At 39.6% G+C, this 15,040-nt stretch overlaps 1 protein-coding gene across 6 annotated transcripts in view; it reads right to left on the reverse strand.

Moving 5' to 3' along the window:
* The window catches only part of ptprub (protein tyrosine phosphatase receptor type Ub), a 147,862-nt gene that overhangs the window by 101,071 nt on the left and 31,751 nt on the right, over positions 1 to 15,040 (reverse strand). For 4 of the 6 annotated variants that reach the window (XM_079344467.1, XM_079344466.1, XM_079344465.1 and 1 more), the window contains exon 2: positions 1,686 to 1,817. In XM_079344467.1, coding sequence (XP_079200593.1) covers positions 1,686 to 1,817 — 132 coding nt within the window. The remainder of the gene's footprint in view (positions 1 to 1,685; positions 1,818 to 15,040) is intronic. The other 2 variants (XM_079344468.1, XM_079344464.1) reach the window with 1 other exon arrangement.

Consider the following 15,040-nt stretch of genomic DNA (forward strand, 5'->3'; position numbering starts at 1 on the left):
TGCGAGCTGAACTTGTTCAATAAAACAGCAAGAGAAGCGAAGATTACAAATAGCAACCAGACATCTCACATCTAATTCAAAATAAAGGAGAGAGTGATAAAAATGGGACTTCTTATTAAGATCTCACCACATTTTATCTTCCTTTTTTTCTAAGACTCTTTTCTCTTTCATGGGAACGGCGGTCTGTAATTTCTCCTGGGAGCCACAAGCTTCTGCTATCTCAGCTGTGTTTACTAATCTTCCCTCGACACCAGTTTCTCAGCCTCACAAAGTTAATACTGGTCCAATGTAAATAGCCTTATCTCGTAAACTCTTGTTATGCCCCCACCTTTGCTGCCTAATGTTAGACATGTTTAGAAGTCAGCGGAGGGGGAATAATTCAGAGAGTAAGAAGGGAAAAACATTTCCTGTGACAGTGAAAATGTCATGGTGTGACTAACGAAGCCTCTGAGTTGTCAATAGACCACCAATCACATGAAGAACATGAGCATTACACTGCATCTACTGCGGAGCTGAAGGACGAGCTGATCATAAATCAGACTAAATTTGTCTCCTGCTTCTCAGAGCTGATCGATTGAGCCGTCTCATCATGTGCAGGTTACAGTACCTACCTCACTCCACCTATGCTACTCTGCTCCACTGGAGGCCCCCAATCGCTTTAAATGCCATGGCAGGAAGTTTTAATTAAACCCAAAGGGAGAAAATATTAATTATACCATCGCCTGCTGAGAATTGGCTGGTGGCTGCAGGCGGATTCTCCCTAGAATGCCGATGACGTGAAGGTGAACGGGGTGCAGTTTGAGAGTTTTCGGATGAAATTTGGGATTTATTTCACTTTTATATTGAAAGACGCCTGAGGACAGGAGGGAGTTTTGTTCCCATGAATCAAAATCACAACTATGCAGCTTTTAAAAAATAACAGCGTTTATCCCTGCAGGACAGTTTAGACTGTTGAAAGGCATACAAGAGTGAGAAGATGAAGTACTTTCTGAAGCAACCATGTATCATTTTAAATTGCTTAAAGTCGAATAAAATCTGATCTTTATTCCAAGCTTGTCCCTCTCACAAACACTTAACAGCATATGTTTTTATGGAAAGGTCTAGTGGACTATATCTCCAAATCTGATTGGTTTGGTTGGTCTGCTCCTTAAATCATTCTCTAAGTTTCCAGTTTAGCAGTACACCAGCAGAAAGTCCACTGCTGCCACTGGTGTTTCTGCTGAGAAGCTGAAACAGCACTCTTCTCTTTGTCAGATCCCTGTAGGTATTTGTTCATGCAGAGACGGAGGAGCGCCTTATAAACTATGCATGCCATCTCCCTCTGGCAACCAGCAGTAGAGAGGATGATGGCAGGAAAATGCTGGTTTCCATTAGTCCTGTGAGGCTGGTTAACATAAAATTATCCTTGGGGTAAGCGGGAAGCATGCGAATCTGGAGTGAGTGCTTCATTAAAGCTGATGCATAATGTAGGCTGGACATATAAAGGCTGGTTCACACAGTCACAGTTTTCTGATACGCCTGCCTCACTGCTTTATACAGAAAACTATTTATTACATTTTAAAGAAACAGTAACAGACAACTTTAGGGAGGCCACAAAAGAATGGCTCCTGGTTCTGTGCAGCTTTGATCTTCAGTGTAAGATTGATGCAGATTCACATTACAGAGCAGTATGGAGGAGCACTTACCCCGCAGGAGGTCGGAGCTGGAGTAAGGTGAGCTGTTCGTGCGAAACAACAGCCAGTCAAAGTCATCCTCCTCCCCCTGGGCGAAGTCACACAAGTTAGGGTCCGAATCCTCTTCAAATGTGCAGCCTGCTGCTGAAAAAAAAGGGGAAAACAATTATTTAAGATGCAACAGAAATGGCTAAAAAGTTTGGTTTTCAGAGCGTAGATTTACAAACCTAGAATGTCTCTGATACTCACTGAATGTAAAGTTGAACTAGTGCCAAACCAGCAGCCAGCCACAATGAAAAGTGCTCTGCAGCCACACTGACCTCCTCTCTGTACTCTCTCGGAGCAAGGCAATGACCTCACATTACTTTTAAAGAGAGCAATTCACCACAACTAGCTAATGTGGCTTTGCAATGCAGCTACAAACGATGTTTCACGTGAATCATACATTTGATCTGATGCCACTCAGCTCTGGCTGCACAAAAAAAGATGAATAAAGCAACCCTTGAACAGTCACACTGGTAATGTGTGGCCCTCCCACACACATATTCCACTCGTTGCAATTGTGCCTATGCATAAACATGAATATAAAGCAGAAGCATAACAGGTAATTTTGTTTTAAATGGAAAAAATACTGCAATACATTGACAACATTTTGTGTAGCAGATGCTGACTCAGAATAAAAATCTCAACAATATATGAACACAGGATTATGGTTAGAAAAAATGCTTCTAACTGTATCATAAACTACAAGGCTGTGACTATCAGCCCCATTTTGACTTGAATTGTCAAAATCAAAAAGCCTGTATGTGAGGTCCATATCTCAGATCACACAAATGAAATGTGTAGCCAATATATATATATATATATATATATATATATATATATATATATAGTCTCTCAAACCAACAACAGGTCAAGCAATGAGCTATAATTACTTTATACTCGTAATAATAAACACAAACCCCGGGTGAAACAGTAATTGCCCAGCACCTGAGGAGAATTACCCCATCCCATAAAACATTCACAAACAAGACATACCAAAAAACCAATCCACAAAAGCATACAAACAGTGATAGCATTTTGGAAAAGCTGATACCCTGGGGAACATCGTGATTATCATAATACCTCACAACCTGCTATTCCATGCGCCAAAAAGCCAATTTTTTCAAATTATATTTAATAGCTATGGCTTGAATGGCTCTTGGGTTCTGAATAATGTGCTGCAGTCATGCTCTCTGCATCTGTTGCCATATTTCACATTAGTCCATGGGTGAGAGAATTACAGTGGAACAGTGGGCAGTTTGAACAGACCAGAGCCTGTGTCAGTTATCATTGGAGGAGGACAGCATGAGATGTGACATGCTAATGATAGGAATAACCACAAGCCGCTCCTGAAGGTGACCCCTGTGGTCTGCGGCTTTATCACCACCTCGTTCTTTTTCTAATCTCCCATTAAACAAATTGTCTCAATATGACGGCCTGCAGACAAAAAAACAGCCGGTCGCGCTGTTGAGAGGGTTTATAATTCTCTCTTTTACTGCTGATGCAGAAGATAGCCACAGCTTTGAGTAACTTACAGGGTACAGTGATTGTTGGAATCTTACCTTTTTTTTAGGTTAGAGGCTGAACAAAGGCTTATGCGCAGAGTGAATAATAGATTTTCACTGCATGCAAACGTCTTGTAGGGATCCAAGATATAACAAAAACCTCAAAGTTCTCTGTTTTCTTTAATCTATCTTTTTTTTTTTTTGGGGGGGGGGGGTTCAAAATCCAAAGCTCAAATATCCAACCACCATTAACATTGTTAGACACGAAAGGAAATGAAAAAGAATAGATATAGGTTTTGACACATTATTTAAAGCACAGTTTGTGAAAAGAACTTTTTTTTTCTTCCAGAAACAACATTTTTGTAAATGTGACAATCTGTTCCAAAGTGTTTAAATTTTGCATTAAAAACATCTACAAATTAAATGCATAAATTAAAATGAAATATGAGTAATACAGTTATTCCTGCCTACAAGTACAAAGAAAGTCACCTGAACTTGAAAATGTAATTAAAAACTATTTAAAAGACCAATCATTCAAACTTATCTGATGGTAGTTGAAACTCAGCCTGGTTTATTCCATTTCCAATTGGCCTCCATAGAAATCTCTTTAACTGCACAATGTTCAACTTTTCTTACACTTGTTGTATAAACACTTGATTTGGTTCCAAGGACTCAAAAAGGTCAAACATTGATCATATCCTTCCCCCAAACCAAGCTGAGGCTTCTAGAGGATTGCTATCAAGTTAAATAAAACCTTCACCTTCGCCTGCTGTCACAGAAATGTATTTACACCTCAGCAGAAGGCAGCATGAGATACTAAGGAAGATGACCATGTGGTTGATCTTCTGTTTAAAAGTTGGTCCAAGGGGATTAACTTTCTCCACACCGTTTGTTCACTGCAGCACTCTGGGTATTTTTGTCCACAGCCAACCTATTACCTCGATCCTGCACCTCTAGTGATTATACGATAACACAGTGTATATCTACCATCCTGTGAGCCGGCTCTGCTGGGTGATAGCAGCAGCAGAGGAGGGAGTGTGCGTTTCTCCCTCTGGGTTTGATTTATTGCCCCGTGCTGGGCTCTTACTGCACAGATCTGCTACTGAGGCCAGGGGTTAATTGTCCCGCACTGGGGTCTATTTCTAATAGAACAGCCAGAGATATGGGACCTGACACATCCAAACACTGCCACTATATTATTCCCCGCTGCTTCGCTAAATGAAGCCTGCAGACTCCTCCCCACGAAAGCCTCATCGTGCAGAAGAAGGAAACCAGCACTGCTCGGGAATGTCATCTTCTCACAACACAGTGGGAGACTTCAAGCTCATCCATCATGACCAAACACTCCGCCTCTCACCTCCTCAAGCATGGACCAATAGGTGTAAGGAGAGTCAGCAGCCATTTTTTTAACCTGAATAATTACACCATTTAGAACACTGACCAAAGCCAAAGCAGAAACCGCCAAGAATTAAGTAGCTGAGGTCATAAAATGTTCTGTTTCATTTGTTGTTCGACCATCCAACAAGGGGGGTTGTTGCCTTCATGGAATAAAGTTGTCATTTAAAACAGGCAAATTATATATAAATACCAAAACAATGTGGTGGCGAGACAAAAGCCTCAAAAGTAAGAAGGAATATCCTCAAAATCCTAAAAAGTAAAACGATTAACACAAACATAAAGAAAATTGAATGGATCTCTTCAATTTTTCTAATAAATAGATTCAAAGTAGAAAACAACAAACCCTCCCCCCAAAAAAAATTAAAATAAAAAATAAGCCCAAAGCTTTAATTTTGTAATAATTTCCAAGAACATTTTTGTCTTTTTCTTTTTCCTTTTATGTCAAAAGAAACAAATACTAAAGTCTTCGCCAGGTATGTTTGGGAAAAATTAGATGACAATCTTAGATATTAATCGTTAACCAAAAAAAATCGTCCTGTTATTTTCTTGGGATGATTTTGATGCCAAACATGTTTACAGGCAAAAGCACAACATTGATTGGCTACTTTATTCTTTCAGAGGCAAACATCATTTAAAAAAAAAATTATGGATCTCCAATGGTTATGAAATGTTTTAGCAAGACTGTGTTTTATTCCCATCGAAGTCTCTGATCTATGAGGCAGGTTTTGTGGCATGTTGACCGTACACTGCAGTCCTTAGGAAGGAACGGGCTGAGTCACTTCCTGAAGAAGAAAATGAGGATGGAGGAGAATTTATACACTCCGTTTAAACACTCAATTCATGTTTGTTTGCTGTGACTTACATTCATCCATAGATCAATACACTACCTCCTTGATTTTATCGCCAACCCAAATGTCTTCAGATTTACACAGTGAAAGTGACGAGCAGTGCTGCTCTTTGATTTCATAAGGACATAAAGAATGGCGGCAACTTGTTTACGAGACAGCCCAATTTGCCACCTCAGTCAGAAGCAAACATAAAAAACGGTGTATGCTCCTTGGTTTTATTTGTGCTGTTAATCAAGTTGGAGACTCTTCTATCAGTTTTAGAGTCATATGTAGGCCTGTCTGTTAGATTTGGTATCTCTTCCTCTGTTTACTTCTATAATCCCCTTCCTTGCTATCTAATTAGAGTGTCAGCTATGCACCATGAACACTGTCAAAGTCTTGGCTTAGCTCCTCTATTTGCATATGTTTTAAGCACAAGGACGCTGGAGGAAGCTTATTTAAGGTGCTTCCACTTTGAAAACTTTCCACTTGATTAAATCAAACTGAGAAAAAGAGGCCCAGCCCTTCCTCCTAGTATCAACAATATATAAGGTGACATTTCAAATTAGAGCCCCAGTCTGAGCGTGAACCGTCATCAGAGCCCAATCTGAAAATGTACAAAAAAAGTATGATCTGTCATTGAAAAGCGTCCATGTAATGCGAAACACTGCATTTAATCTTCTAAAAGATTCAGCACAGTGAGCAAACAGACTGAAACGGCAGTCTTAACACAACAGACGAGAGCTGTCCAGACATTAGTACTTACTCTGTACTACCTACTGAGTGCTTCATACTTGTTGTATGAAGCACCCAGAGAGATCACAAAGAGGTACATGTGTTAATACAGTAATGGTGCACATTAGCTAAAGTGATATAATTGTGACGCCCTGTTTTATGCGTGTGAGCAGTATTTCTGGACCTCTTGAAAATGGTCACTGAAGGCATTAACAACTATACTTACCATGAGCCCAGAGCTGGGATAAAATAGAAAATGTAAAAATGTAAAATTAAGTTAAAAAAAAGGGAGCGTGTTACAGAAATAAAACATCTTAAGTCTATCGTACATTATTTACTATTTGACTGGCGTCGTTTGTCGTGTCGTGTTCAGACGGGCATGATGGTCAGATTGTTTTCAGACATGTTTTTTTCCTGATCGCATCTATGCTAACCATTAAACAGCATTATCAACCAGCTTTCTAAAGAGACTTTATTTGTGCTTGTAGTCCAAACGGTTGAAGAACAGTGTTGACGTCAGCAACTGACTCTCACGCTCCACAGACACTCGAACATGTGCTGAGGTGATTGGGGGTAGGCGTGGCTTCAGCAGTGGACGAAACCAATGCTATAAAGTCCCACCCCTAATATTTATTCTACAAGTTACAAACAAGACTCTTATTATTTGTCGCTTCGGTAGAAGTGCTTAGGCAGAAGCTTTGAATTATAAATAAAGATTATATTAGATTATGGATGTACAAAGTTTTGGGTTTTTTTTACTCAACGAGGGAAAGGTTTGACTTTAGTAGGTGGCAATTATAGAGATGCAGGACTGTGTCACCAGAGTGGACACTTTGAATCCACATTTAAAAAATGTTTGTACTAATCATAACCAAATAAACTTCATGCCGGAAAAAAGTGTATTGCATTTTTTTCTCGCTTTCTTCTACCTTATCCAAGTATTTGATAAAAAAAAAATTCACTGTTGAGGATTTCTTTTATTTGAAAGTCATCTCTAGGAGACAAGGAGGGCTCTTTACTAACTTGAAAACGATTACACGGCCAACATTAGTGTTTGCTTGTTAGAAAATATGAAAAATATGAGTGAAATTAATCTTCTAAATGTTTTCATTTACAAGGAAGCAGTAAGAGGCCATTTTATATATTGAAACTATTCTTTGATAACGAGGCAATTTTGGGTGAAAAATCCAATGTTTAGCTGTTAAATAAAATAAATTGTCCTTGGTATTGTTTTCCTTGATATTTTTTGGAACGTGGTTTCTAGAAGCTGGCATTGAACATGAGAGTGTCAGTGGAAAATAAATAATCAGACACAGCAAGGGAAACAAGTGATGAAAACACACAGCTGTGTATTCTTGTTATTTTCTAAAATTGACAAAGAAACAAGAGAAAAAGCATCCAATATAAAGACCGAGATCGAAACACTTCAGACCAGTGTCTCATTTATTGTTCAAAGAAAATGTAAACTAAAAGCTGATATGCAAGGTATCCTTCCACAACCTTTACTTTAATGTTGTAGCATCTGCCCTCAGGGTCGCTAATGAACACCTGAATGAAGTCACCTGGGAAATGTAGTGTGATGATGAGGCACAGATGCCTGTCTTATCATCATCAACAAATGGGAATCAAACTGTGGCCTAAAAATGTAGCCTGCCTGAATGCCTCATCTGAGGGCATGTGTATCTGAGCACCCGATGGTGGGGGTGTCCAGGTAGGAATCGGCGAGTAATACAGGAGGCAGTTAGTGGGACTGGGAGAGTGGTTTGATTTGCATTGCAGTGAGTGTGGAGCGATGCATCAGCAGCAGAGACAGGTATATTTATTCTCCGCAGAGGCTCTCCTCTCCAGCACTCCCCTGGCTGCCTCTGAAAGCCATCCATCCCCACACCTGAATACGCAATGAAATCATCTCTGCCTCCTCGGGCATTAATAACTCAACCCCCTGTGCCTGGATGTGCCCGGTCACACACACACACACACACACACACAGACACACACACACAGGGCCAGGAAACAGAGTGAGCGAAAAAGAAAAAGGGGTTGGGTATATGGAGAACTTGCACAGTAGAGGTGTTGAGCTCCAGGGTAGACCACACTGAAGTTTAAGAACAGAGACTCCAGGAGGAGGAAGATGGAGCTCTGCTAAAAATGATGGGGCGGGGAGTGATGGCATTTTTAACATTTTATTTAGACTCTACCCTTTTCTTAAAAAATGTAACACCCTGCCGCCATAACCTTTAAATGCCTTTTTTTCTTATTTATCCCCGAGGGGTAATTAGCGCACCAAGCGTTCGACCACAGGAGCAGCGAACTGCTTACACCCTGACAGAGCAGGGGGAGCAATTCAGGGTTAAGTGTCTTGCCCAAGGACACATCGGACATGTTGCTCGCAGGAGCTTGGGACTGAACCCTCAACCTTCCGGTTGAGAGACAATGACTCCACCCACTGAGCCACACAGCCGCCCTATGACTAATCACTAAAAGTGTTTGGAGACACAGTTTTAAAATCACTTCCACAAAAACAACTTGACCGTTGATAGTTTCATCTAAGATGTCAGAGTAATTCTGCCATCAGCTGCAGATATAACCTCAAGATGATAGCAGGTTATCTATCTTAAACGTTTGTTTTTCTTTAAACATAGCAAAGCCAGTCTTCAACTCCAAATGGAACTGGTTCATATGTCATAATTTGAGTCAACTTTTTCTCAGCCCTTTTAGTCTTTTTCAGAGACTCATATGATACCATCTAGACTTGATTACTGTAAAAGTCCGTAGACGCTCTGGAACTCTCTAGAATATCCTCCATATACACATTACAACTGCAGCATGCCTTGAATCCTTTAAAAACAGTTTGACTCATTTTTATTCACTTGCCTTCATTCATTTGATTTGCATTTTACCTCGTTTAATTGGAAACTTCATCTGCATGTGTGTGTGTGTGTGTGTGTGTGTGTGTGTGTGTGTGTGTGTGTGTGAGAGTGAGTGAGTTTGTTTTTGCGTGTACAGTGGTCCTGTTTGTCTTTATGTTTAGATGATCTTACTGTCTATTTCTTCTGTTGATGAGTTATGATCATCTTTTGGAAAGTTTATTTCTATGCTTGCTGTAAAGCACTTTATAAAAACATTTGACCTTTGATGTAAATCTGCAACAACTCTTTGAAAATGTCTGGTTTCATGACTTAAAGGCAGGGTGGTAATTCTGGAAAGCTACTTTTGAAAAGTAACATCCCCTCACATGTCTCCATCTAAACACAACGGCTGCTTCAAACGCCACGCCCCACATACATGCACATGGCACCAGATCACAAGTGCTCCATAACAGAGCAGGAGAGAGGACATGAGCATACAGTATTGCTTTGTATGTAAACTTGGCAGTCGACAGAAAACCAGCACAACGGCTTCATTTTTACCCTTCCCGTTCTCTGCTTCTCTCTTTATTTTTCAGCTGTTTTTAGCATTGCAAGCAGTTATAGGTAACCATGGTAGTGGTCATTCGAGCTGAGCTTTCTCTGCCATCGTTTAGTAGACCTTGAATGCACCCAGTGGCGATGCTGTGAGTTCAGTACGTAAAGTTAGCCAGAGAGGCGTTTGATTTGTATTTTTAATCCGGACCTTACTGAAGTATGGGGATGTAAAGAGTGTTTAAACGAATATAACAAATATTGATATAAAGTTCCCAAACTCTCCCATTTCTTAAATCATTCAAATTGATCCTGCTGTCGACTTCACACAGTGTTCAATAGTTTTCATTCCCAAATTGTGAAATGTACCTTTAAGATTAAAGGTTTAGCCGTAAGCCAAGTTCTTGATGATTTCTTTTCTGTTTTACTCTTCTAAACTTAATCTAACTCTGGGATGAGAAAAATGTGAAAGGGCAAAATGAACAATGACACAGCCTTCCCCCTTTTTGACATCCCCCCTATAATTTTAGAGTTATAAATCAAATTAAGTTACACAGCTGAAGAGCATATCGCCTTTCATCTTCCGAGGGTGAACAATGACACAAAGGCTTCCTGCAGCTATATTCAGCCAGAATCACAAGATCCCAGTAAGACGCACTTCATCTTGAAATTAATTTTTCCTTCACTTTAAAGGACCAGTGTGATATTTCATCCTGGAGGTAGCGATGCTGATATAAGTATTTCAGATGTCACGAGAACAAGAGTGAAAAATATTGTTCTTCCAATTTCCTATTGTGTGCTATTCTGAGGAAAACACAACAGCAAAAACAAGGGCGCGAAGACAAAAGCAATCTGAGCTTGTTGTCTCCTGTTTCTGCTTCCCTGAGAAAAAAAAAAGGAAACATCAATTATTCCCCTTCTCTGTTCCTGTGGGGTTTGGGTGGAGAAGGAGGGAGGGGTAGAGAAATCTGAGTTCACGCTGCTGATAAGGAGTTCATTTTAATTATCTTTTTCCTTATTCAAACGGTTGATCTATTTTGAGCTGATGACATTTTTTTTCCAGGTAAAGAACTGCATTGCCGCTAAAGCAAGTTTCAAGGGTCATATAATCATTAGCAGGAAATCTCTCTTTTATGGTGGCACCATCTTAGATATCTGTTACATTCTGGGCTCCATTTCCATGAGTGCTCTTCGAAGTTTCAAAGAGACATTTAAATGAACTCATTTACTTAGGGATGTTCAAAGCCACGAAGCAATTTCAGTGTTTTGTATAGAAAGTGGATGAAGGAGTGTGAGAAAAGCTACTAAAAAAACACTTCATCACATCAGTATTTGTTTGATTTGATTTTCGGAGATTGAAACGTCAGGGGAACTTTTATTAAATTATTTTATTAAAATCATTTGGTAACAAAAAAAAACAATTTCTGTTATATTCTAATTTAAAGGTCACCTTTTATGCAAAATACCCTTTACCATGTTTTTCAAACTGTGTCTCCAGACTGCCTATACAATACCCCCTATCATGAACGCTCCATCTTCTCTGTACTCTATCTGCTCCACTTTTCAGAAAATGCTTGCTCAAATGCCGGTTTGAGATTTTTCTTTTCATGACATCACTGAGGGCAGTAACCCCTCCCACAGGTGGGTGACACTTCTACATTTGCGTGTTTGTTCACCCCCCTGGGTCTGCCTTCTCACTGTAAACAATAGGAGCACAGATGTAAGAAAGGCTGATCCTCAAACAGCTTGTGGTGAGCAGCGCTGTAGTAGAAGGGTTTATAGGCACGATCAGTGTGGATTATTGGCAACAAACTTCAAAGACGTGTTTAGGGGAGCTCTGACACTTTTTTTTAAAACTGGTTGAAAAGGAGAATAACTATGTGGCCTTTAAGTTATGTTTTCAAACACTAGAGTTATTGAGCTACAGAAATGTGTGAAGATGTCGTACTGATCATTTCAATGGCATTTAAAGGATTTTTTTTTTTTTAATGAGCAAAAAGGAAAAAAATATATTTTTGAACTCATTTCATTACTTCTGAAATGTGACGAGTTTGTTCGTCTATGGCACGTCTGGTACAAAACTGAATTGTTGGTCAGAGAAACAAATACAAGTATTTAAAAGAAGCCATCTTAAGCTCAGCTACATTTGGAATGCCGCTCACTTCTAAAGGATTCAGTATTCTATAAAAACAGCAGATTAATTCCCAGCGATGTTAATTACTTATTGCTCATCTGTTTAGAGCGTTGGAGAGACTTCACCTCTTTGTCTTGTGAAGGCTGTTTAACTTGTTAATTGAAAGTTTCCTGCACAACTGGAGACCCTCCAAGGCCATACAAACATATTCCTTATAAGTTATTTAATTAACCTACAAATACACGTTTTGCTTTCTCTTATTTTGTTGAAGTCAAAGAAACTTTGCTAATTGCACACTTTACACAAAACAACTTTGCTTTTTACCCTGACACAGCTCCGACACACTCGTAAATATTTGAGTCCATGCCATCAGTTAAACTGTAGTGTACACGTTTTATTGCTGGTGATGAAAATGTTTTACCCTGTTGAGCACAAGCAGTAATGTGTTGATGGATAAAAGCAATATGAAGTCATGCTTTATGCATCAAACATATTTTTCACTCGATTACGCTCATCACTCGAGTCATTTTTTACTCTCATTAAAAAGGAGAAGAACACTTCTTATCATTATAACACTTTTGTTTCAATTTACTGAGCATAAAGGTGGTTAAGATGTTTCACACATTACACGTTTCTTAACAGGCCCAAACTCTGCGCCCTTGTCGTTAAGTATGTGACACCCTGGGGTGCAGACGGCCTAGGGGTTAAGTCATGCCCCGTGTATGCAGGCCACAGTTCTCGAAGCAGACGGCCCGGGTTCTAATCGGACCTGTGGCTATTTTCCTGCATGTCTTTTCCCATCTCTCTCATACACAGATTTACTCTATCCAATTTCCTATCATATAAGGCATAAAAAAGGCCCTGAACTGAAACTTTAGAAAAAAGGTTGTGACACCAAAAAAGTTAAACAAAGTTGTTTTTAACCACTACCTTGTTTTAGTGTCATCAGTAAAGTTGCTGTTTCGTTACTGTTACTGGCATAGCAAAGTTCAATAACAATTTCCTGGTGTGATTCTCACACAATCGCCTGCAGTGGGATTCGGCTGTGTTTATGAGCAAACAGGATGACCTTAAATTGTATTCAAAGGTCGTGGCAGCGTCCACATTAAGCCTCCAGAATTATTTCAGGCAAATAGTCTCCCACACAGGCATAAACAGCAGACTCTTATTTCTGAACTCGCATCAAGCACGGGCATCTCCTGACCAGCTGAGCCGACTTCATTTGACTGTGAATCCCAATCAAACTGCCCGTAGCGTCTTCACAGCTTTAAAAAAAAAAAAAAGGTGTCTATCAACTGTGCTAAACCACATACCCCACAGCAGCTTCACCACTCTGCTGCCTGTCAATTCAGCTTACACAAAGACAGCCAATTGCTGTCTCCACAACCTGCAGCCTTTCAATCCCTCCAAGCTACGTACATACAGGATCATCTGAACGGAGGAGAGAGGAGCAGTCTCTTTTTCTCGCTCTCCCTCCGTCTTTCATTGTTCCTGTTGTGCTTTATAGCACTGGAGTTGCAAGCCTTTTTGATTGTATTTATGTTTGTTTTACTTTGGCGTGAGTGAGGAGGAGCCAAAGAGCAGGTAATTGTTCCCTTCATGAAGGTTGTTTCTGGGTAATTAATCCCTAATCTGCAACCTGTTTTAACAAATCAGCTCAACTGAAAAACATGACCTTTGTTCTTCGGTTTTCAAATTGTTATTGGGAGCAATAAGGAAGAACAAAGGTCATAAGCTCTCTTTATCACCATAAGTACAACAGTAACATCATATATACATGCACACGGTTTAGAAAGAGTAACAGCTCCGTGGAAAAAAATGTAGTTTTTCTTTATGCAAAAATCCTCCAAGTTGTGTTGAGCAAAAACCCAAAAAGTGAAAAACGTGGCGCACTTGAAAAATTATGTAAACATTGAAAATCAGGAAGCATTCACAGGCAAGTGTTTCCCCTAAACCAGCCAGGATTGTAATTGTTTAATTTAACAGCTGACAGTATAGCTGTTGTATAGCTTTGTCTACTGAACCTTTGCAAATTTGCAGCATATTTTAAAGCTCCTGAGAACTTGGTTTCGATTTCCAAGTTCTCTCAACACAATTAAAAATTCATGACAACATAAACGGGAGGTGGGGGGCTGAAAAATGTATTATTAATGAACAGTTAAACACTTAAAAGCTCCTCTTTATCCAGACACAGGCGGTAGGGTTTGATTACATTTGATTGACAGCAGAAATTTTAAGTGACGCACCAAAATCACCTTTTTCCTCATGGAATGAACAAACCCTCAGCTAATGACAATATTCTTAGTCTAGTTTTTCATTGTTTGTACAGAAAGTGACGAAGTCTTTCAGGGTCCAGAGTTTTAAATGCAGACATACATTCACAACAGTGAGAGCGCCACGTACGTGTATCGCAGGAGCGCCACTCATGGCCGAGGCAGCCCTCAGTCAAGCTGCAGTGCCAAGGGGGAGATAAAGAGACTCTTCAGAGGAATGTTGCTCAATAGATAGTTAGATAAGATAGCATAGAACAATACACAGCTTTGTTTTACTGATGGACAGCTAACATCCACAACTTCATATTTAGGTTCTGCGATATTTAAGCGGCAACTTCTACTTGTTGAAAAATGAAGCCAAGTGCAAAATCCTGCAGTTTGTCGAGTGTCCGCTCAACTACACACCCCATTCAAACATGCCTGTTTTTACAGTTTAAAGCCTGGTAGTAAAAACACATTTGATCTAATTAGATACTGTCTTCATGGGCACACACTGTTCCAGGGGGGGTCAAAGAACTTTTTAAGGATTTTTTTTTTTTCTATTGAAGTGTTTAATAAGGAATTAAATGTTCCTTAATTGTGTTTCTTTACCTATCTATAGTTACATCAGAACACATTTCTCTCACACAACCTCACAGAGAAACTTCAGATTGGATCTAGATTTTGAATTTCATACAACAAGACACGAATGGAAAGCGTACATTTTGGAACTACCTTTCCAGTTTATGAAAAAAACACAGCGCTCCGTAACAGAGGTTTTTGTTTGCTGTGTTTACAGCTACAGATTAAAAAAAGGTTAATGATTGATGTTATATGAAGCAGCCGGCTAATACTGCATGATAAATGAAGACACGGTGAGATGAAACCCGAAAACAAGTCGAAGCCACGTTTAAATCAAAGTAACCGAACGCACTCAAATTTTATGTCTTTATTTCATACCATTCTAGGAAATGTTCTATTGATCCTGTGATCATGTGTGGCTCGAACCAGGGTGGGTAAAAAATCATGGATAAGCTGTGCTCTGTGTCACCCCTACTCATCTTGTATAAGGC

The sequence above is a fragment of the Symphodus melops genome (genome assembly GCF_947650265.1).
Source record: "Symphodus melops genome assembly, chromosome: 5".
Classification (NCBI taxonomy): domain Eukaryota; kingdom Metazoa; phylum Chordata; class Actinopteri; order Labriformes; family Labridae; genus Symphodus; species Symphodus melops.